This window comes from Suillus paluster (assembly GCF_016628075.1).
Source record: "Suillus paluster strain FC165 chromosome Unknown EDB91scaffold_25, whole genome shotgun sequence".
Classification (NCBI taxonomy): domain Eukaryota; kingdom Fungi; phylum Basidiomycota; class Agaricomycetes; order Boletales; family Suillaceae; genus Suillus; species Suillus paluster.
In genome coordinates, this window is record NW_024537585.1 from 310,128 (window position 1) to 331,272 (window position 21,145).

The 21,145-nt window shown below is 49.1% G+C and overlaps 9 protein-coding genes and 2 non-coding genes across 11 annotated transcripts; 4 read left to right on the forward strand and 7 right to left on the reverse strand.

Annotated features, from left to right (window-relative positions):
• Nucleotides 1-301: 301 nt before the first annotated feature.
• On the reverse strand, nt 302-2,066 carry EDB91DRAFT_1132823 (uncharacterized protein). The gene is made up of 8 exons (XM_041318705.1): nt 1,819-2,066; nt 1,623-1,754; nt 1,497-1,556; nt 1,407-1,438; nt 1,295-1,351; nt 1,195-1,238; nt 1,086-1,140; nt 302-1,016 (listed from the first exon to the last, which is right to left on the reverse strand). Exons 1-8 carry the CDS (start codon nt 1,897-1,899, stop codon nt 776-778), a joined length of 702 nt encoding a protein of 233 aa, XP_041177308.1. The 5' UTR covers nt 1,900-2,066; the 3' UTR covers nt 302-775.
• A 1,793-nt stretch (nt 2,067-3,859) lies between these two features.
• Nucleotides 3,860-4,746, forward strand: EDB91DRAFT_352932 (uncharacterized protein). The gene is made up of 2 exons (XM_041326975.1): nt 3,860-4,549; nt 4,611-4,746. Exon 1 carries the CDS (start codon nt 4,021-4,023, stop codon nt 4,543-4,545), a length of 525 nt encoding a protein of 174 aa, XP_041177309.1. The 5' UTR covers nt 3,860-4,020; the 3' UTR covers nt 4,546-4,549; nt 4,611-4,746.
• A 134-nt stretch (nt 4,747-4,880) lies between these two features.
• EDB91DRAFT_1132832 (uncharacterized protein) lies at nt 4,881-7,073 on the forward strand. Its single transcript, XM_041318706.1, has 3 exons — nt 4,881-5,264; nt 5,386-5,761; nt 5,809-7,073. Exons 1-3 carry the CDS (start codon nt 5,013-5,015, stop codon nt 6,930-6,932), a joined length of 1,752 nt encoding a protein of 583 aa, XP_041177310.1. The 5' UTR covers nt 4,881-5,012; the 3' UTR covers nt 6,933-7,073.
• A 1,092-nt stretch (nt 7,074-8,165) lies between these two features.
• On the reverse strand, nt 8,166-8,248 carry EDB91DRAFT_t70. The gene has a single exon. It is a non-coding gene; the product is annotated as a tRNA-Ala (tRNA).
• Nucleotides 8,249-8,336: 88 nt separating this feature from the next.
• EDB91DRAFT_1053115 (uncharacterized protein) lies at nt 8,337-8,792 on the forward strand (the record flags this gene model as incomplete). The annotated part of the gene is made up of 2 exons (XM_041313724.1): nt 8,337-8,626; nt 8,675-8,792. Coding segments are annotated over 2 exons (408 nt in total), but the record flags the coding sequence as incomplete, so codon positions are not given.
• Nucleotides 8,793-9,115: 323 nt separating this feature from the next.
• Nucleotides 9,116-11,022, reverse strand: EDB91DRAFT_352959 (GTP-binding protein Obg CgtA). The gene is made up of 3 exons (XM_041326976.1): nt 10,790-11,022; nt 10,695-10,737; nt 9,116-10,647 (listed from the first exon to the last, which is right to left on the reverse strand). Exons 1-3 carry the CDS (start codon nt 10,958-10,960, stop codon nt 9,155-9,157), a joined length of 1,707 nt encoding a protein of 568 aa, XP_041177312.1. The 5' UTR covers nt 10,961-11,022; the 3' UTR covers nt 9,116-9,154.
• A 14-nt stretch (nt 11,023-11,036) lies between these two features.
• EDB91DRAFT_1132837 (uncharacterized protein) lies at nt 11,037-12,871 on the reverse strand. The gene has a single exon (XM_041318707.1). It carries the CDS (start codon nt 12,417-12,419, stop codon nt 11,220-11,222), a length of 1,200 nt encoding a protein of 399 aa, XP_041177313.1. The 5' UTR covers nt 12,420-12,871; the 3' UTR covers nt 11,037-11,219.
• Nucleotides 12,872-13,053: 182 nt separating this feature from the next.
• Nucleotides 13,054-15,150, forward strand: EDB91DRAFT_1222866 (uncharacterized protein). The gene is made up of 3 exons (XM_041320928.1): nt 13,054-13,442; nt 13,513-13,894; nt 13,946-15,150. Exons 1-3 carry the CDS (start codon nt 13,134-13,136, stop codon nt 15,061-15,063), a joined length of 1,809 nt encoding a protein of 602 aa, XP_041177314.1. The 5' UTR covers nt 13,054-13,133; the 3' UTR covers nt 15,064-15,150.
• A 919-nt stretch (nt 15,151-16,069) lies between these two features.
• On the reverse strand, nt 16,070-16,152 carry EDB91DRAFT_t69. The gene has a single exon. It is a non-coding gene; the product is annotated as a tRNA-Ala (tRNA).
• Nucleotides 16,153-16,418: 266 nt separating this feature from the next.
• On the reverse strand, nt 16,419-17,200 carry EDB91DRAFT_1132845 (monothiol glutaredoxin-5). Its single transcript, XM_041318708.1, has 4 exons — nt 17,089-17,200; nt 16,766-17,034; nt 16,641-16,711; nt 16,419-16,588 (listed from the first exon to the last, which is right to left on the reverse strand). The coding sequence occupies exons 1-4, from the start codon at nt 17,113-17,115 to the stop codon at nt 16,509-16,511; spliced, it is 447 nt and encodes a 148-aa protein (XP_041177315.1). The 5' UTR covers nt 17,116-17,200; the 3' UTR covers nt 16,419-16,508.
• A 1,005-nt stretch (nt 17,201-18,205) lies between these two features.
• EDB91DRAFT_353125 (cytochrome P450) lies at nt 18,206-20,830 on the reverse strand. Its single transcript, XM_041326977.1, has 11 exons — nt 20,332-20,830; nt 20,177-20,273; nt 19,863-20,125; nt 19,563-19,809; nt 19,387-19,509; nt 19,233-19,335; nt 19,092-19,178; nt 19,004-19,038; nt 18,898-18,944; nt 18,723-18,845; nt 18,206-18,661 (listed from the first exon to the last, which is right to left on the reverse strand). Exons 1-11 carry the CDS (start codon nt 20,496-20,498, stop codon nt 18,439-18,441), a joined length of 1,515 nt encoding a protein of 504 aa, XP_041177316.1. The 5' UTR covers nt 20,499-20,830; the 3' UTR covers nt 18,206-18,438.
• Between the last annotated feature and the right edge of the window lie 315 nt (nt 20,831-21,145).

Here is a 21,145-nt window from a genome sequence, read left to right on the forward strand (position 1 = left end):
CGAAATATATACCAAGCCATTTGATACAGTCACGGGGGTTAATTGTCACCTGTCCTTCGTCACTAGGCAGCAGGATAGGTGGTCGATCCGGTGCACGACGCCATGTGAAATGGATGAGCTCAGATTTGTCAATTTCCGCCATCAGTCCAGCTTCGCGAAGCCAATTGTTCACAAAAATGAACTCCTCCCGGAGTATTGCGACATTGTTCTCCAAGGATGGAGAGGAGACATATAAGTTTCCATCATCGATGTAGCATGCTAATGTGGTCGGTGTGAGTCTACTTTTGAGTCCAGAGCGAACTCTCGAAGTGCTTTTGAGCAGTTCGCTTTTGGTTTAGTTCAGGTTTGCGTTCGTAAGCACACATTTTTGGTTATATGTTCAGCATCTCCACTAATCGCATGAGTGCGCTACTGAAGTCGTAAGCGCTCATTTCAGTGGTTTTGCAGATGTGGGTGTTGGGCGGACATTCAGGATGCCTGCGGACGCGCCTGAAGATGGAAACCTCGTGCTGAGTCTGAGTCTGAAACAAATGATCTTTTCGACATTGTGATGGCCGCTGGAAGATGGGATACTGAGGGGGCATCAACTGAATCTGACAACGATAATGATGATCTCAGCCAGTTGATTACATAATCAACTGGTAAGTCTACAACAAAAATAATACGAGGAAAACGCTCGGTATCGCAATCAAAAAGTCTCTGCAATGTCTCTGCGAGGGTATTCAAAGAGAAAATTAAAGGTATCGCAGACCCAACACTCTAAACCACCAACAACCTAGAATACAATAGCACCAGCTAAGGCGAGAATAAGACCACCAGCCAGCGAGTTTGAGGCACCGGCACGGATGACAGCACCGGATGATGGGGTGGTCGTCGCGCTTGAGGTAGTGGTAGTGTGGGTGGTCGTGACAGAAGTGGGAGCGGTGGCAGTGCTGCTGGTGAGTGTGCCAGAGGAGGTGGGCGTAGTGAGTGTGGTAGCGGTAGTACTAGTGTCAGTGATAGTAGAGGTGGGGCTACTAACACCACTGTCAGTTCCGGTTGATGTTACTGTACCGTTGCTAGTGGTGGTGGTAGCGGAGACTGACCCAGAACTCAATACAGAAGTTGAAGTGACTACAGTGGTTGAAGTTCCGGATGTAGCTACAGAGGATGAAGTTCCAGATACGGTAGAGCTCCCAGCTGAGGTAGAATTACCTGAGCCAGAACTTCCACCGGTGGTGCCCGTCATACCGTTGAGGCTGTGAGGCGAATTATCAGCAATGTGGTATATTGAACAAAGGGACAGGCTACTTACGTGAAAGTACCAGACCAGCCCTGGTAGGTGATGCCGTTTGAAGTGAATACCAGGTAGCTGTGTCGATCACGTTAGATGTAACTCGTGTTTATATCAAAGAAGTTAGACACACTATGCGCCGTTGGCGCCGGCAGATGGGTTAGGCTATACAATTACGCTCGGTAATTAGAGGGGCAATAAATCTGAAATGAAGGACACGTACAGTGAACGAGAAGGAATTCGTGGTCGCAACGTTGACGGATGTAAGCGACTGCGCGAGAAGCTGTGAGAGAACACGGCGTCATGAGTCTCAAATCCACTGTGGCTGCAAACCAGTGAACTTCTTTACCATCTCGCCGTTGTACAAGCCAACAGTACATTCTCCAATGGAGTCCAGGAGGGGGCTCTGACCATCGTCGACCCACTCTACCTGGCAGCCCTGGCCACCTGAACAAACGGTTGATTGTACAGGGTCAGTCACCTGGACGAGTAAATGTCAGAAACAAAAGTTCAAGTGCAACGTCAAAGATGGCGCGACTACTGACATAGATAGCGGCTTGAACGAGCGCGATATGCGTAGAAACAAGGAAAGCAAGAGAAACAAGAGTCTTGAAAGCGTTCATCATCGTGAAAGGGGTTCGAATTGAGTTCGTAGTATGTAGTACAGACAAGTTTTTTTTGCTAGCAGATGGGGGGTTACAAGAGCAAAGGCTGAATGAGGGTAATGAAAGAACGTTGAATTTAAGGGCTTAGGGAGGCGAGCAACGTTGCAACCGTGAATGGGATGGGCTATGACAACATAAGAGCTTCGATGTTCCATTTTCTTTACGTATAGTGGATCTTCTCACGATATACCGCCCCATTCGATTCTCGGCCAATCTGGGCCATCATGATGAGGCGGGTCAATCCAATCCGTTCCTTTGGCAGGTAGTCGACGATGGCGGTCGCAGGAGTATGTACTGCCCAGGCGTTGCAGCTCAGAGGACACAAATCATCGTGCATTTCATGTCCGAACAACGAGTTAGCTCGTATCGCTAACCTCTATTAAGTTGGTGGCATCCTTCAAGACTGTATAAACCTCAGGGTCTCCTCGAGGATCCAGCACCACAGACTGGCGTCATTCTTTTATCATCATGCCAAAGCCAATACACTCTTTCACCGTTCTAATGCTCGATTGAGGGTGGCGAACACCCTTCGCTCGGCCTCGCTGGAGTCTGGACGGCGCTGGTCATAGCGCCGTCTAAATGCCCCCACACTGGCTGCGCTTTATACCCGGAAGCGACGAGAAAGGGAGCCGAATTCTTACGTGTCCGACCACTCCATGACACGTCATATGATCCGCGAAGACTTGCGTATGTGTTGGTGCCACTAATACTTAATCCAAGACATATCCTGGCGTAAGTTCGTTCCACCAGCTGTGACGAATTCATGATCGATGTAGTCGCGAAGTCGACCAGGCTTCCGTCTGATCTAATCAGACTTCGGGAACATTGGGCGTAACTTAATCATGTGAGATAACGGATATTGTATTCAACGTTCATCAATGTGCATCCTGTACGTGGCCGTTGTGATATTGATTCTAGGTCCGCATGACATGATGACATCAACGGTAAAACAACGTAAACGTTGACAATGACAGGCCAATAGCCGCAATTCTCCGACTTCACTGATCGTCAGCATAGCTTTTGGCGTGCCGTGAAACACTCTTTGCGGATTTGAGCTCGGAAAAAGACTCGCCTCACTCTGGTGCCAATTTCCTAGTGCATGCATGGTACAACCGTCACGGAACTCGTGTCGTGGACGTGATTCCAAGGTACAGACCTGCACAGTTTTAAGTATACGAGTGTCATTGATGGTTCACTAATCAGGGAAAGTACTAATCAGGTAGGTCAAATACAGATGATAATTATAACAAGTGCTCAATGTCAAGTACTTTATAGGGGCGACTCCTTCCCTCAACTGCTCCCCGCAGTGTTGATGGAGACAGAAGTCCTCGGGATGTAACTTACATGGAATGCAGAGTCTCTCGTAGATGCGAGGGCGGTATCTTCATCTCATGTCGCTCTTGGATAACCTGCCAATCACTCGTGTATCCCTGACAATTTACACGATAACCTCAGTACTTTGTCATTTGGCAAATCACTTTTCAAGTGTCTGCTACATGCATGTTTTTGCCCTTGCGGTGTCGCATCTCGCGTATTACTTAAGGGGAAGGTCAGAAGGGAAGGTCACTTTCCCCGATCTCCCGTCGACTATCCTTTTTTTGGGACGCGATCGCCGACCTTCTAAGCTCTCGTCACCAGATCGAGACTGCGTGGCATATCGACATCACAATAGATTTTGTCATGCTGGAGTGAGGTATGCACCACCATACTTTGGGAGGAATTGGTGGAGGTAACCGATGATAGGATCAGAGGATGTTGATTCCCAGCGCGGAGTATCTTACCGGCTCTATCCAGCATCGGGAAACAAGATTGTAACCATGGCCAGTAGGTTGACGTCAGCAAGACTTCCGGTAATCATTAGCTGACGGACATGAATATATAGCGAACTTCCCATTCATGCTCCAACTAATATGGTCTACTTTTCAATACATTGTGTTTTTGGACATCCGTCGAACTGAAAAAGCAAGTTAATTGCCGATACAATGGACAAGAAAAACCGCGGTTCGGATGAATTGTGGCCACTGGATAATTGTGGTGGCAATCGCGGTGGCACACTTGTGGCACAGCGCATCATAAAAAGAGATGCAAAATCGAGGTCATTCGGACAATCCAAATTCTTCTTCAACGCCCATGTCTAACACTCCGATACCAACGAGAGGGCCTGGTGATGTGTCGCAGGTGTATAGCGACGACTGGTCGGACAAAGAAGTCTTTCTGCAGGCCACTGGGCTATATAAAGACTCTGACCCCAGTAATCCCAGACACGTCCTCATCTACTGGGTGAACGCCGCTCTTGGCGGTGGCATCGAGGTCTGGGATATCACCCAACTCGCAATGCACGGGCACTGGCACCAGTACCATTACCCCAACGCGCTCAAAGTTAACTCCAAGGAACGCACACGCAACCACACGATATCCCTGGGGATATTCACATCGGAGCAGCGTGAGCAACTGCTTGAGCTCGCAGCGGATATAGAGTACGATCAAATAACCACTGAAAGTCGCGTCTGGATGCGCGAGCTCCTCGCTAAGATGGTGGAAGAAAACCTCATCTCTCTGCGTTTATTTAACTCCATACGAGAGGACGTGCCACTTCCTCGCGTATGAGAAGGTCAGATTTGCGGATTTTTGTTTTGCCGAAAGTGGACTGAAAGTTCCTTGATTGTTGACAGGATACCATCTGATCTAATCATGCTCTGGACTGCTGCTTGCCACGACGTTTGTTATTATACCGGAGTCAGTACTTTGCAATGTGAATCCTATGTATCGTACTGAATCGTTGTTCTTAATATGTATCTATTTATGTTTTGTGTATTGTATCAGTCACGCAAACTTGCAAGTTTCTCGTCGTTGGTTGATCCAGAGACTCGGGGGGTGAATTGCGTTAGTAATAAGTGATGTCCTTGAGGAATCAGGATGGCAGCTGTCCAAGCTTGGTCCATGTGCCATGCCAAATAGCAGCGCGTAAGTTGTGGCCACAGTCCTACAGGGTACTATATATATCCGAGTCATCTGCATGATCGTCCAGAACTTACAGCTTGTATCCCTTTACCATTGCACAGATCGATCCTGCCATGCACCACATTTTATTTCTCCCTGAAATTACATTCAATATCTTCGAGTTCCTGAATCCTTTTCTTTCAGGACCCGAGGGCTCCCATAAGCCCAATCCACTTCGTCTGCGGGATCTCGCAGCGGTCGCGATAACGTGTCATGCGTTAAGCGGTCCGGCGCTCGACGTGCTATGGGATACTCAAATGTGCTTCGGACGATTGCTGATGTGCATGCCGCCATCTGTCGTCGAAATTCGCGATAGTGATTTTGAAGTAGACAAGGATCAGAGGATTCGATTTTTCAATGAAGCATTTCTGCGTCGGAGCATTGTAAGTGATCATATCTTCTCCTGATTGGTATGCGTCTTCCTCGCAAATTTTGAAATGATTCCAGCACCTGATTCAAGATCCTTCGCCCTCGGACATGTTACGAATGCTTCCTTATGCTCGACGGATCAAGAGGATAGGTCCGCCTGTAGCCGATTTTCGATGGCTTTTTCCTGAACATTTTTTGATCCCCTCCAAAACCATCAACTGGCTTCTTTCGGCCTACCCTATGGAAAAATTTCTTCCCCATCTCACTCACATGTCGTGTCCCGAGCTCGTGGAGGGTACGGGAGACATTATGGACATTTCGTTCGCACCATTATCCCGCAGTAACCTCACGATGTTCGATTTCTCTGTCACATTCGATGACGAAGTGGAAGGCTTGCCATTACTCTCAATTCTGGTTAATGACCTTCCTCAGCTCAGAACGATAAAATTGAAAGGTAAGGCATAATCAAGGATACCTACATTAGTTAACACGATCTCGCAGTCATCGGCAGTGCATGGCATAATATACATACGCTCTACTCCGGGGCAATTGCTCCTCTGTGTTTGTTCCGCAACCTAGAACACCTGAATCTTACGATCGTCGGGCTTGTTTCCGAGGGTCCTGGCCTCGCTGGCCTTCACGTGTTCCCTTGTTTGCAGGAACTGAAATTGTCAAGCGATACCAACTTTGCTGTCGATTTCTTGATAGCGTTAAAGTCGAACATGCTCCACACGCTTGACTTGATCATTATGTACAGCCCATCAGCCGGCAACCAGCTTGAGCGCTTAGACCAACATCGACTCTTTTCGTCCTTGCGACGTCTAACGATCTCCAGTGATTTCTATTTCATGATGTCACTCATAGAGGCTGTTCACTCGAATGTGTTGGAAAGTCTTTGCTTGACTCTCGCCCTCACATTCGGCAAACGGATTGTGCGCTCACTTACTACCCTGATCTTGTCGAAGAGAGGATGGGAATCATCCCTGAGGACCATTACAATGGACCGATTCGGACCCAACCTAGGGCTTGACGGGCTGCCCGGTCCTAGTCACCTATACTCCCTTTCCATAGAAAACCTGCTCGTCTTCTCCCACTTGCAGCGCGTAATACTGGATGACCTCGCGATCTCACTGAACGATGCTTTATGCAAGAAACTTGCGATCGGGTGGCCGGACCTGGTTGAATTCTACGTCAGGCCTCAGGCCGTAGACTCTGGGGCTGTCGGTCCCGACAGTCTGGTCACCTTCGCAAGGCATTGTCCAAAATTATCGTTTCTTCAGCTTGGTAACTTGTTGAATACCACGACAGAGTTTCCAGTGCTCGATGATGAAACACTTACTGCTTTGTCCTCGCGCCCCACGCGTTCCACCTGCATGCGAATATCAGTGCATGCGGATTCATCCCCCACCAATCCAAAAGCAGTGGCAAAATTTCTCGCCATGGTATTTCCCGACAGAGAAATCAAGATCATACTTGCTGCATCCTTTTGCCGGAAGTCCCTACGCAAATCCTCCGATGTGTGGAATGAAGTTGTAGAATGGCTCAGGAGGTCACAGCTGAGCAGCCTCGAATTCGGCCCTTGTTATCATACACAACTTTGTACTGTGTGTTGGGTCGGTCGGTAACGAACGTCCGTCATTATGGCAAAAACTGGGGGGCGTATAACTCAATTCCTTGATTGTTGACCGGATACCATTTGATATAAGCATGTGTCGGACTGCTCCTTGCCACGACGATGTCATTATACGACTCTTTTCGTCCCTACAATCTCAAGTGATTTCTGTTTCATGATGGAACTCATAGAAGCTGTTCACTCGAGTGCGCTGGATAGCATTTCCTTGGATCTCCCCATACATTTGACGGCGAACAGATTGCGCGCACGCTTACTGCCTTGATCACGTCGAAGTGAGGATGGTCATCATCCCTGATGACCATTACCATCGAACGACGACGATTCTCCCTACCGCTTAGTTTCGATGGCGACGTGTTCTGTGGTCCAAGTCACCCTTACTTTCTTTCCGTTGAAGACCTGCTCGTCTTCTCCCATTTGCAGCACGTTATACTGGACGGCGTCATGATATCTTGGACGCGTCGGTGTGCAAGAAGCTTGCCATCGGGTGGCCAGACCTGGTCGAATTCTACTTCAATCCTTCCTCCTTAAAGGAACTTGCGACAGCTACTATAGATGTCGGCAGTCTGGTCATATTCGCGAAGCATCCAAACTTATCGCGTCTTCAGCTTGGTATCCCGTGGATACGACAGAGTTGCCGGTGCTTGATGATGAAACACTTACTAGTTTGTCATCGCGCCCCACGCGTTCCACCTGCATGCGGATATCAGTAGATGTAGATTCATCCCCGGCCAATCTAAAAGCAGTGGCAAAATTCCTCGCCACGGTGTTTCCTGGAAGAGAAATCAAGATCGTACTTGCTGCATCCTTTTGCTGGCAGTACCGATGCAAGTCTTCAAATGGGTGGTTGTAGAATGGCTAAGGAGGTCACAGCCGAGTAGCCTCGAATTAGGGCGTTGCTCTCATACACGACTTGTGATGTGTGTCGGTCTAGTCTGCAGCTGTAACCTTTGTTATGACAAGAACTGGAGAACATGGAAAAATTTGGGCCTAAAACAATAAAACAGGTCTTATGACGGCTCGTTGCACAACCGACACAGCGGAGACGAGCGCTGTTTTTTCTTTGCTACCGTGATGAATGGCTTGCATTTTCAGAGAGAGCAGCCTCGGACACCCCAGAAGAAAATGCCTCAGGATCGTATCACAACTGGTTACTGGTAGATATGGACTGACCTAGATGCGGCCCGAGTGCAGAAACATCAAGGGGCTCATAGATCGATGCAAAAAGTGGACAAATCCGGACTCGAACCGGAGACCCCCCGCAGTCAGCCCATGCTAAGCGGATGTGATAACCAGCTACACCATATGCCCTACGAAGAGGAGGACTGCGCTGCACTAATGATGCTGATCAGATGTTCGGCCATCCTTCGAGTCAGAGTACTTCTCTGAGTCCTGATCAACGCCAACGACCACGATGGCTGGCACGATGACGATCAAACTGGAATTCAGCGGTGGACTCGAGTTGCTATTTGGCAACGAGCGTAGTCACTCGGTTCTCATCCCTGACTTTGTACCATCTGATAATTCCACGCATTCTACTCCGTCCTCATCTTCATCTACGCCCTCGTCGTACAACGACGCTCTTTCCACGGGAGAGACGAAGGCAGCAGATTTAGAGTACTTGATATATCACCTTCGTGATCATTTACTCAAAGAGCGCCCGGAATTGTTCATGGAGAACGGGACGATGTGTGTTGTGTTTGCTTCTACTTAATCTTTTTCTGATAATTTCTTTAGCCGCCCAGGAATCCTTGTGCTGATTAACAACACCGACTGGGAGCTTGAAGGGGAAGGTTCCTACCAACTCTGCGATAACGACGAGATCGTTTTTATCTCGACATTGCATGGCGGGTGATGGAAGTTGTGTAACGAGAGAGAACCACGAACTACGTTGTTCAGGATGTCAATTTGGGGATGAAGAAGGTCCATCTTACGGTTGAAATGGGACATCCCGCTCGGGATGGGGCACTTCTATAGAAGTGAACGAAACGCGTTGCTTCGCACCCCCAGCTCACAATAGTACGCACATTGTCACGTACATCAGCCTACTGGCTACAATAGGCCTTCCTTGCAGCAATATAGCAACATGGATCTGATGCAGGCGCGAGAAATGTCTAGCGGGCTCGAATGGCAGCCTGAAGGTAAATGCTGGTAACGTATATATCAGTCTACAATCCCAAGAGAGAATGAGATAGATCACATACATACACACGACCACTAAACCCCTGCGATTCTAGCTTGCTCGACATATTTCTGCATGAGCCCAACTACCTTCTTGAGGTTCTGGCTCAACTTCGCTGAGGTAGGAATGACATCGAGTATCCGCTCCCCATCCGCCGTCTTCACGACCATCTCCGTTTTGACGTACTCCTCGAGTCTCCTCAGCTTTTCACGCGCCTCCTCCACTGCTTCCTGATCCCCATCACCACCCAACAAGTCTGCTTTGTTTGCTAGAACCATATGAGCCTTATCACTCAATCCTGGTAGGTATTTCTCTAGCTCGTCTTTTAAGTCTCTTAGCTCGTCCCATGGTTCTGGGCGAGACAAGTCTACGACGTAGACGAGCGCAAGGGATCGTTCCATTGAGCGCAGGAAGGAATGACCCAGACCAACATTTTCTGATGCGCCGGATATGAGCCCAGGATTGTCCGCAACGGTGAAGCGAAAGGTCTCATGAACGTCAAAGTCATGACCTGGCCGTTGTTCTATGTCAGGCCCGGGGGAATCAGGCGAATTGTCTTCTAAACGCAATCGCTCTTCGGGATTTTCTCTTTCGGAAAGTTCGCGCTGTCGGAGGCGTTCCTCCTCAACAGCAGTTTCCTCGAATATATGTTCACCCTGGAGTTCGCCTTCGAAGGTCCCATCTTCTCCTACACGAATTACACCAACGATGGGGTTGAGCGTAGTAAACGCGTAACCGGCAACTTCGGTCTTCGTTCGTCCGCCAGTCAATGCGCGAAGGAGAGTGCTCTTGCCCGCGTTTGGCATCCCGACAAGTCCAATATCTGCGAGAATCTTGAGTTCAAGGTATAATGTTATACGTTCGCCCTCGTGTCCCCGCGTCGCAAATTTAGGTGAACGGTTGATGGGCGACAAGAAATGCGGATTGCCTAACCCACCATTGCCGCCTCGTGCGACAATATGTCCCAGCCACTCCTGCTGACCGATTCCAAGAGGTGCATCATCAGAAATCATGACTTCCTCTGTCTTGTCCAAGTCGAGATTGATGGGCGCTAGCGTCCTCTGTTTCCTTGCCCAACGCCTGGCTCTCTCCTCGCGCCATAGAGCTGCTTCCGCCTGTTTGAAAACATCACGGTTGACATTATCATCCGCATATCGCGGATAATGCAACCATCTATCTTCCCGAAGCTTTGCACGGCGTTCTTCGGGATTGAGGCCCTCCAACGATTCCTCCTCCGCTTCCCACTCGTCCTTCGCGCGTCGTGAGTCGCCTGGAAGAAGCTCGCGTAATACTGTGCCTAGAGGAACTTTGATGATCGTTGGTTGTGCGCTTTTGCCATTCTGCCATGTTCCTTGGCCATTCCCGCCTGCGGCGCCTCGTATACGTTTTGGGATGGAGGAAAGATTTGTGAGACCGGGCGTAGGGAGAATATAAACGTCGCCTCCACGTCCACCGCTACCACCTGAAGGAGGGCCCATGGGCTTCCATTTTTCTCGGTGGAAGGCAACGCATCCATCACCCCCATTGCCTGCATGATGTTGAGTATGCACGAGTAAAAATTAGACATGTACACACCTCCTCGAACGTTGATTACAAGGTTATCGAGGAAAGATTGACCCTGCGCGATGTTATTTCCAGGTGGTACGCGTATAACTAGAAGTGCGGCTTACCCCTTGTCTTCGCTTCCACTCCGTCTTTCGTTTCCGTCGATTGAGGTCCTGCAAGTTGTCCTCATCCTCTTGCGTCTCTTTAGCGGCATGCGAAACTTCCTGACGCGCTGAGCTGTTGGAGTAAAATAACCGTCCGTGTCTGGATAGAGACCTGCAGAATGGTCTCAACATACAAGCGATGAAGTGAAAACCAGACGTTAAGGATAAGTCTTAGTAGGGAAGCCGGCAAATCTTACAAACACCGAACACCCGGCAATAGCACAATTCAATATAGGTACTAATACAATGTTTCCAAAAGACCAAGCTTTGGCTACTTATACTACAGTCCTCATAACTGAAGTACGAGCAAAATATTAGTTACAAGACACGCAGACAAGAGTCGGATCGAGGTACGGCTTTTACGTCTTACAATGGCATTCATGGTCCGGTTTCACGTCCCCGTCGTCAAGCCCAACAGATGACTTGGTGTCAGTGCATGCACAGACTCTTCTCCAGGTCGTCCCGCCCGTGAGTCACTCATTTTACTTGACGGAGATGCCTGCTTTAGTGGCAGTTGTGGTGAGGTCACGGGCGTGGAGGTGCTGATGCGCAACAGTAGTGATGCAGCAGTCTCATCCTCTGGAGTGTACACTGGCGAGGATGATGATGTGTCAATAGAACTCCGTCGTGGAACGAAGCCCGAAAAGCAGGGTTGAATCTGAGTCCCTGATTGCGGGAGGATTGCACTCGGAGAGGGGAGGGTCAGAACAGGCGGGACTCCGAAGACGGAGGAGGAGCTTGTAAATGTTGCGGAAGTTGGAGGTGTTGGGAGCTGTTGTGATGGAGACTTCGAAGAGCTCGGGACGGCACCGGATGGTGACTGGGATGAACTCAGGAGCGGGGCTCGCCGAGTCCGTTCTTGTGATGGATGTGGAAGCCAGGTGGAAATTGATGGCAAGCGGGAGGATGGGTCCTCGGCGGACCCCACTTTTGTCCTTGCACCCTTTTCCTCCTCAACTTCGTTCGGCTCAACGTCCTGTCTCCTTCGCTTGAGCCCCCTGGTGTCAGAAGAGGATTGGCGAGCACACTGTTTGCAGTTTGGGCACCCATCTTCTTCGAGGTGCCTCACCTTCTCTGTCAGGTCCCGAAGATACGCCACCGTCCTCACCAGAATCTCGAGTTTAAATTCCTTTTCTCCCGCTTTTGACTTTCCTTTACCCTTCTTAGGTTCATCGTCATCATCTTCGTCGCTGCCCTCTACAGTTTCATTGACCCGCTTGTATTCTGGAGGCACCAGCTCTCTTAATGCGGCCAGGGCATCATTAATTTTGGTGCGCCTTGCTTTTTCAATGAGAGAGTGGTTGATCTTCCGCTGAGCTTCACGTGCTGCGCGTGAAAGCGTTCCAGGTTTGCGTCCGCGACGTTTGGGTTGCGGCGCTGGAGGAGGAGTATCGTAGCCGTCATCTTCAACCTGGTCATCGCTGGAAAATGGGCTAGACGGTCGATGAATGTCTGACTGCGGAGCTATAGCAACGGCAGCGCCTGACTCTGAACGCAAGCGCTTTGCCCTGCGTGGACTGTTTGCAGCGTACACGTCCATGTCCGCTGGACCTTTGGGAGGTGCAATTGCAATGGGTCGGAAGAGAGACATGGAACACTTCACATTCGCATCTGTAAGGGCTTATGAGGGACATGCGACACGTTTGTCAAGCGGTGATTGGCTGGCATTCCGGAGCCCGTAGCTCCCGTAACTAATGGACAGCATCGCAGGGGCCTCGAAATGCTCCTGATACAACGTGCTTATAATTACGGGCAGTCTTCTTGAAATCCCTCGCACGACTCATTTTCAGCAACCTCATTGGCTCCTCCAAGAATCGCACGTGTGAGAAGTGTTTAGGCGCTCGCCTCTTATCAACCTTCCCCACGAGAGCCTTTCCCAGCAACCGGGCGTTGAGGGAAATTCGCGGGTGGAGCTACGAAACGCCGAGCCTGCAATCCACGTATACAGTATACATTTATGGTGTTTTGTTCCGCGTTACGCAGGGGTTGTTGTCATTCGATATGTTATGATGCCTGAAACGATTTGCCACATCGGCGAGTGACACAAGGTGTCATGACACAGACGGAAAAAACAATCCAACTCTCTGGGGAGAACCCACAGTGCCCCACAGATGGGCCCATCACTTAGGTCAACATTGAGTTCCTTCACAAGAGAGTATGACCTCAGATTTGACTGCATACGGCTGGGTCCGAGTCGGATGGTCTGCATAAGGTCAACGTAAGGTGAGTATTACGGTATAGTACGGTATCGAAGTACAACCACTTCCTGCAACTCCCAAAGCACTTTGAAGACTGAAATTGTGCCATGCACCACGCTTTATTTCTCCCTGAAATTACACGCAATATTTTTGAATTGCTGAATCCTTTTATCTCAGAACCCAAATGCGCTCATCGGCCCAATCCGCTTCGTCTGGAGGATCTCGTAGCAGTTGCGACAACGTGTCATGCGTTGAGCGGTCCGGCGCTCGACGCGCTATGGCATACTCAAGTGTGCTTTGGACCATTGCTGATGTGTATGCCGCCATCGGTCGTCGAAGTTCAAGATAGTGATTATGAACCAGACGAGGATCGGAGTATTCTATCTTGTGATGAACCGTACTTGCGTCGGAGCATTGTGAGTGATCATGTCTCCCCCTGGCTATGCTTGGTATGCGTCCTCCTTACAAATTTTGAAATGATTCCAGCACCTGATTCAAGACCCTTCGCCCTCGGATTTGTTATGGATGCTTCCTTATGCTCGACGGATCAAGAACATAGGTCCGCCTGTAGCCGATTGTCATTGGCCTCTTCCCGAACTTTTCTCGATCCCCTCCCATATCATCAATTGGCTTTTTTCGGCCTACCCTATGCAGAGGTTTCTACCCCGTCTCACTTACATGTCGTGTCTCAAATTTGCGCCCCTGATGGGCATGGGGGACATTATGGACGTCTCGTTCGCGCCATTATCCCGTAGTAACCTCAAGAGTTTCGACCTTTATTCCGAATTCGATGAGGAAGTGGGAGACTGGCCATTACTTTCGGCTCTGGTTAATGATCTCCCTCAGCTCAGGACGATAAGATTGGAATGTAAGGCTTAGGCATGATCGAGGACATGCATTAGTTAACACCATCTCGTAGTGAGCGTTTGGGATCACAATATGCACAAGCTCTACTCTTCTCTGTGCTTGTTCCGCAACTTAGAACACCTGGATCTTACAATCAGCCGGCAGTTTTCCGAGGATTATGGCATCGCTGACATTCAAATCAAGTTCCCTTGTTTACAGAAACTGAAATTGTCAAGCCCTACCAAATTTGCTGCTAGTTTTTTGACAGCACTACAGTCAACGGTGCTCCACACCCTTGACTTGATGATCATGGAGCTCTACTCATCAGCTGGCAGCCGGCATGAGAACTTAGACCGCCATCGAGTCTTTTCGTCCTTGCGGTGTCTAACGATCTCAAGTGATTTCTGTTTCATGATGTCACTCATAGAAGCTGTTGACTCGAGTGCGCTGAATAGCATTTCCTTGTTCCTCCCCCCCACATTTGATGGCGAACATATTGCGCGCGCGTTTACTGCCTTGATCATGTCGAAGAGAGGATGGGCATCATCCCTGAGGACCATTACCCTGCACCAAAGAAAACTCTCCCTACCACTTAGCATCGATAACGACGTGTTCTGCGGTTCAAGTCACCCATACTTCCTTGCCATTGAAGACCTGCTCGTCTTCTCCCACTTGCAGCACGTTATACTGGACGACCTCGTGATATCATTAGACGCGTCGGTGTGCAAGAAGCTTGCCACCGGGTGGCCAGACCTGGTCGAATTCGACTTCAATCCTTCCTCCATCAAGGAGCTTGCGACAGCTACTATAAATGTCGGCAGTCTGGCCACATTCGCAAGGCATTGTCCAAATTTATCGCGTCTTCAACTTGGTATCCCGTTGGATACAACAGAGTTGCCAGTACTCGATGATGAAACGCTTACCATTTTGTCATCGCGCCCCACGCGTTCTACGTGCATGCTGATAGCGGTGGACGCGGATTCATACCCGGCCAATCCAAAAGCAGTGGCAAAATTTCTCGCCACGGTGTTTCCTGGTAGAGAAATCAAGATCGTGATTACTCCATCATACAAACCTTCAGATGGGTGGAATGAAGTTGTGGAATGGCTCAGGAGGTCACAGCCGAGCAGCCTCGGATTCGGCTCTCATTATTATTCAAACCTGTGTAGTGTGTGTCGGTTTGGTCAGTAGCTGTACCTTCGTTATAACGAGAAGTGGAGAACATGAAACAAAAATTGTGCCTAAAAAGGTATTAAGACGGCTCGTTCCATTGGCGACGTGATACCTTGATGCGACTCGAGTGCAGAAACAGCAAGGAAATCCACAGTAACGTAGAAATATGAGCAGTGGATTGTGTCGAAGGAACGACATACTTATAACGCCTTTGCCCAGATCTGGCGAAGCTGCATCTCCTACAAATGTGTGATGCATTACAAGCTCTTCCATGGGAATCAACCGTGGTGAAACGCCCGTACCTGTGCCTTGCACATATGATCATGACGATTTCCTGAAGTTGCTTTGCTTCCTAACGGCGGGATTAACTTCAGAAGAGTGATTATTCTTTTCGATTGCTTGCGTCTGTCAGGGCTAGTGACAAATTGAAAATGACATTCGTCGAAGGGCAATAGAGTGCCAAAACAAAACAAAAAGGTGTTAAGATGGCTTGTTGCACAGCTGACACAACAGAGACGAGCGCTGCTGCTTCTTGCTTGCTACCGTGACGAATGGCTTGTGTTATGGAACAAAGACTTGGACACCCCAGCCAACATTACTGAGAGAACCCTAGAGAAAACGCCTCGGGTCACATCACAACTGATAGTGGATGCTGACTCACCCTCGTAGGCATCGCCATCACCCATGCCGCCGCCGCCAGAGGAGAACATCACAAGGACCAAGTGCTGATATACCAGCACGGACACGGGTCGCATAGTAGTGCATGATCAATTGCTCGTTGTCGCTATCAATCGTGGAGATTGGCTGAAGAACCGTATCCTGCGCTCCTGCGAGATCCTGCGAAAGAATGTATTCAAGCCCCCAGCAGTGAGCACTAAAGGATCGTGATTGTTGGTATATATATTGCATGGTTACTCGAATACACTGTGTTAGTGACAAGATGTCGTGGTCTATGTAACTGATGAGGCTCAATTCGAGACTCGAGGCTAAGTCAATTGGTTCATGAGTGGCGAGGGAAAAAAATTGGACAAATCCGGACTCGAACCGGAGACCCCCCGCAGTCAGCCCATGCTAAGCGGATGTGATAACCAGCTACACCATATGCCCCACGGAATCATGGAAGGGACGTCGAAACATTAATGCCATGTTGAAAAAGCGCGAAAAATAGCACTCAAGATGATTGCACGTCGCGATGCCCCTTCGACAGACGCTGCCTTGCATGTCGATGGTCTGTCCTGATTCCCTATTTCGTACGTCGAGATACCGTCATTGTGCGTAAACTGGGATATATGAACCTGTAGGGGCTTCGTAGAATATTGCCGCGAGCGCGGTTGTTTCGTCTCATTGGCTGTCCCTCCACGGACAGTCGTCGACAATGACCGAATTACACCAATGCTTGATGAATGATGATAAATTAATATCTAAGGTATGCGATGAATGACATGTCGAAATTATGTACCAATTCATGAAGATGGCAATTCTGACTCCTTCGGAATAATTCCATGCTGCTCCAGGAGCGTTTCCAACTCTCCCGATTGAAACACTTTGAATAATGTAAGTTTGGGGTACACATCCGGCATGCAGCTTCAACTCACTGCTTAGAGTAATGTCGCTCCCACCTACGAACTCGCCATTCACATACAGTTGCGGAATGGTTGGCCAATCCCTGCAAGAGAAGCACTTGAGGCTCGGTGACAATGTCGAACTAAACATAGCTTACGAGAATTCTTTAATTCCAGACCTGAGCTCTAGGTCCTCGAGAATATTGTATGTCTTGAACTTTTCAGGTGGAATGTCGAAAGCGCTGAGGATCTTCACTACTCCTCGTGAAAAACCACACATGGGCTGCTTTGGGTTGCCCTTCATGAACAGTACCACAGGGTACTCTGTCACTGCAGCCTGTATTTTTGCGCGAGACTCCTGAGATAGAAATCGACGGAACGTTTGTGTCCTTAAACTGCTTGAAACAGCGCTCCTGTGGAGCGAAAGCTGACGAAAAGTGACGTTATACGAAAGTTGAGCACGACTGGTAGAAAGACATACAGATGACCGGAGTGCGCTTTGGAACATTGTGAGCGGAATGGTTGTTCAATGGAAGACCACCGTCTTGGCCGCACAGTGGGATGGAGCCAGATGACTAAGCCATCACTTCAGTACTCAGTGTTAGCTCCTCGGCTAAATCGACCTATAGTACAATAAGGACTGTTCAACTACTTGGCCAGGTCATCAAATTTGAATCCGTCAACTTTCAAGCTCAAGGCTAATCAATCAACCCCCATTTCGTCACGGTATGGTGGTTCGGCGCTGACTCGGAGGGCGACACTGCGATGGTCTTGGATCTTCTTGGTCCCTCTCTGGAGGACCTCTTCAATTGCTGCAACTGCAAGTTCAAGTTCACCGTCCTACTTCTTGTAGATAAACTCGTGAGTTAAGACAACCGCAGCCACTGCTAGACAATCACATTCGTGTTCTTCGCTTTGATGACAAGCCTGATTGCTTGCGAGAGGATACATGACCTCCGGCTTCCCGACGTCGCTGCTCTGCCGCTCGGTATTTAGACCGCTGGTGATATCGTGACTGCCTTCGTTAGGCGCGGCACCCGTTCCAACTAAGAAGTGTCTGGTGTCTTGATTCAGGTGCCAGAGGGTGAGCGTGTAGGCTACAGGCGATGTGAGCAATGAACAAGCCAGAGTCTATGTACAATAGTTATACGAGATACAAAACCGAAGGGATACGAGTGTCGTTTGCATGCTCGACCCTCAACAAACGTCAACGTTTCAACCCATCTCATTGTACCATCATCTGCCTTGGCCATCTATGCAGATGCAGCCATGGCCTCACATTAAGTATTGCTTCATCATGCCATTGCCATTAGAGGTGTCCTTCCTTTTACTACTTCCAAGACTTTCGCCGCCAGAGATATATTAGTCTCATCCCCAATCGCAGTGCGCCTTTCCGTCTTACAATCCAAAGCTTACACCACCATCAAAGTCACTAGTCTTCTGGCTCGTGACTTACTTTCTCCAAAGGACATTCAAGGTGGGTTGAATTTTTTAGTCTGCTACATGAGAGTTTGTGACATACGCCGCCTCATTCACTCACCACGGTTCTCCATCTTACATAAAACTAGTCCCACAGATCTTTGCAATTCGGCCACCATCCATGTTTCTGCAGTCTAGGCATGGATCAGGCCACGTCAGGCGTGAGACCTCAGTAGTAACCTGACAAGTTTGACTATTCTCCACTTCCGTTGGGCCCATTCTCTCTGCGAGATGACTCGCCAATCCTATTTTCCGAGGGCGAGGAATATAATCAGACATTAGGTACTATAGAAACAAAGAAATGGAACCCTGTTGACAAAACGAACTGCGCAACGGCATCACTTGTAAATCTTCAACCGACACAGTCATTCGTTGTCATCATCTCTCTCAACTTCGCAACTTCGATCCGTGGAATAACATCAATTTCAAACGGCTCTGCGTGAGAGATAACAGCGTCACTGAAAGCATGCACGTTGATTGGGGCGTCAGGACGCTGAGCAATGCGGAAAGACCAGAAGAGAAGTGCGAGGTTGATGAACATCGATTGATTTGCGAGGTGCATGCCAGGACATACACTTTTGACGACAAGTGAACTTCATTGATCAGTGTCAAAGAAATCATGTCGGCGCGACTTACCGTCTACCAAAGCCATACGCGATGAACTTCATATTGTCCTTTACGTGGCCTTCTTCATCCAGCCAGCGCTGGGGATTGAAAATCTCAGGATCTGGGAAGACAATAGGATCACGAGAAATAGCCCTGGAAAAAATGCAGTTAATGAAGTGATGCACATCGTGAAGTACAACCTTACCAATGGCACCCGTAGACTGTTGCACCCTCAGGAATGCGATATCCTTGCTGATTGCACACGGAAAAGAATGAGAATGTGGGTTACACCATAAATCTAAGGCACCAACCCAGATAATATCCTTGGTTGCACGGTGGGGAAATCCTGAGGCACATGTCACCATGGTACAGGGAACTTGTAGGATTCAGGAGACTTACCTATACGAATAACAGGTCTCCATCTGAAAGCTTCCAACAAGAACGCGTGCAACTGTGGGAGCGAGCTTGAGTCTCCAAATATCGGTGCTATCACGAAAAATCAGTCGAGAAACCAAAGATTTGATAGCCCATTAGCATTACCTCTGTCTGGCCCGATGACCATGTCGAGCTCTTCATGCACCTTTGCCTGGGCTAGTGGGTGGCACGCCGCAGCCATAATAGCAGCGGTAATTCCAACAGCGGTCTGAACTAAGCATGAGTAAGTTCACGGAGATACATAGGTTGCATGACTTGCCGTATCAACTCCCGCTCCAAAGAGTGATCCGGCAAGATAGGACATCTCATCTGGAGAGAGTTGGTGGTCTTCGGTGTGTTCCAAGAGCGTCTTTGTAATAGAAGGGCCCGCTTTATTTTGGTCCTGAGTACAAGATGAATAACATAAGTTCATCAAAACAGAAAGCTCCTCACTACTTCACTCTTGACGCGCCCTAGTTGTTGTCTGTATAGTTTTAGTTCCACATGATGCCACTCAGTAAGTTGTTTTCCGTAACCAGGCAAGTAGCGCAAAAGAGGTACACGATCGACAAGATAAGCTCCTGGGCGCATCACGACTTGGAAATGGTCGATGACTTTGCGAATATGGATGACTTCGGGATCGGTGTTGGCAGTTGGCGCAGACTTCCCATAAGTCACTCTAAGAATGACTGAGGCTGCATACCTTAAGTACCATATCTATGAAAGGATCGCATAAAGCCCTTTGTAATGACATACCGTTTTGCGTGGTTCTGGTGGTTCTTTGCGTCATTCAGGATATCCAATATAAAATTCCTCGCATTCTCGCGCTGCATATCTTGGTATGCCTCTGTCGCCTTCGGCTGGAGATTGGTATGTATCGCTTTTCGCATGCGCCGGAAGCGATCTCCGGAACGAGCCAGGAGAATACGCATCCCCCTTGAGAGCATCTCGCCCCCGGCGATGGACCGAGGACGATCTGCCAGTGATCCACCTTCTTTCTCCATGATACTCATGGCTGCCTGATAAAGGGGTCAATACCGGGTCCGAAATTCGAGGTAAGGACTGTTGACCTCAACGCTACCAATAACAACTATCACTTGGCTACCTTGTCGGAAAGATACCACTGGCCCATATTCTCGAACCACGTCGGTTAGCGCATGAGCAATGCTGAGTTGGACGATCCTCGTCAGCCTCGAACATCAAGGATGACGTTTCCAAGACTCACTTGACAGCAGGCAAAGCGTTGCTCCAGAACCAACGGGCGGGTGGCCCAGGTGGGAGCGGGATGGCGTTCCTACCCGCTGACGAGAATTTCCTGTATAACACGGCGAGTACCCCTATGGCTGCGATAACAGCAGTGTAGCCAGCCTTCATGGTGAGAGCTTCTATCATGATGATGGGTGGGCTGGAATAAGATAAGAGTGAAAGTTCAGTGGCTTAATTGACACGGAATGTGTGTCCGATGAGTCGTGCGTATTCGACACCTTATACGCCCGGCGCTCGGCCGGTCAACAAGATGCGGTGGCACGGCGTGATGACAATAGGTCGCTCTAAGAAGGGAATCGAGATCCCCTACCATTAATGCAATCACTAATCACTCTCCGGCATGGTGGATTCAGCAAGGACAGATGTGGTCTGCGTACCTCTTGAGGGGGTGGGGATGGGAGAAGTAGCACGGGGCTAGCTGTAATGCAATATTGAATAGCTTTTCCCGGAACAATGATCAACTGACTGCGGATGACTTGGAAATCATTAATCAGGCAAAAAGACCAGGCCAATCAGGGCCAATCCTGGCAATCGCGTCCATTAACCCACTGGTTCATGGCAAACGCAGATTTGACACGTGCGAGGGGATCGGGCCAGATTCACCGGATGTAGGAGGGTGGTGCATTTTTGTTGTTCTTTCCGTTGTGCAATGCCAAGACTGTGGGAAGTTGGCTTGGTCAATACAGTAGTACCGACTCACAGTCGATCGACCCTGGTGTGCGTTCCAAACGGGGTTAGACAGTTGAGAGAGAAGTCTTGTATGCGGTTGAATA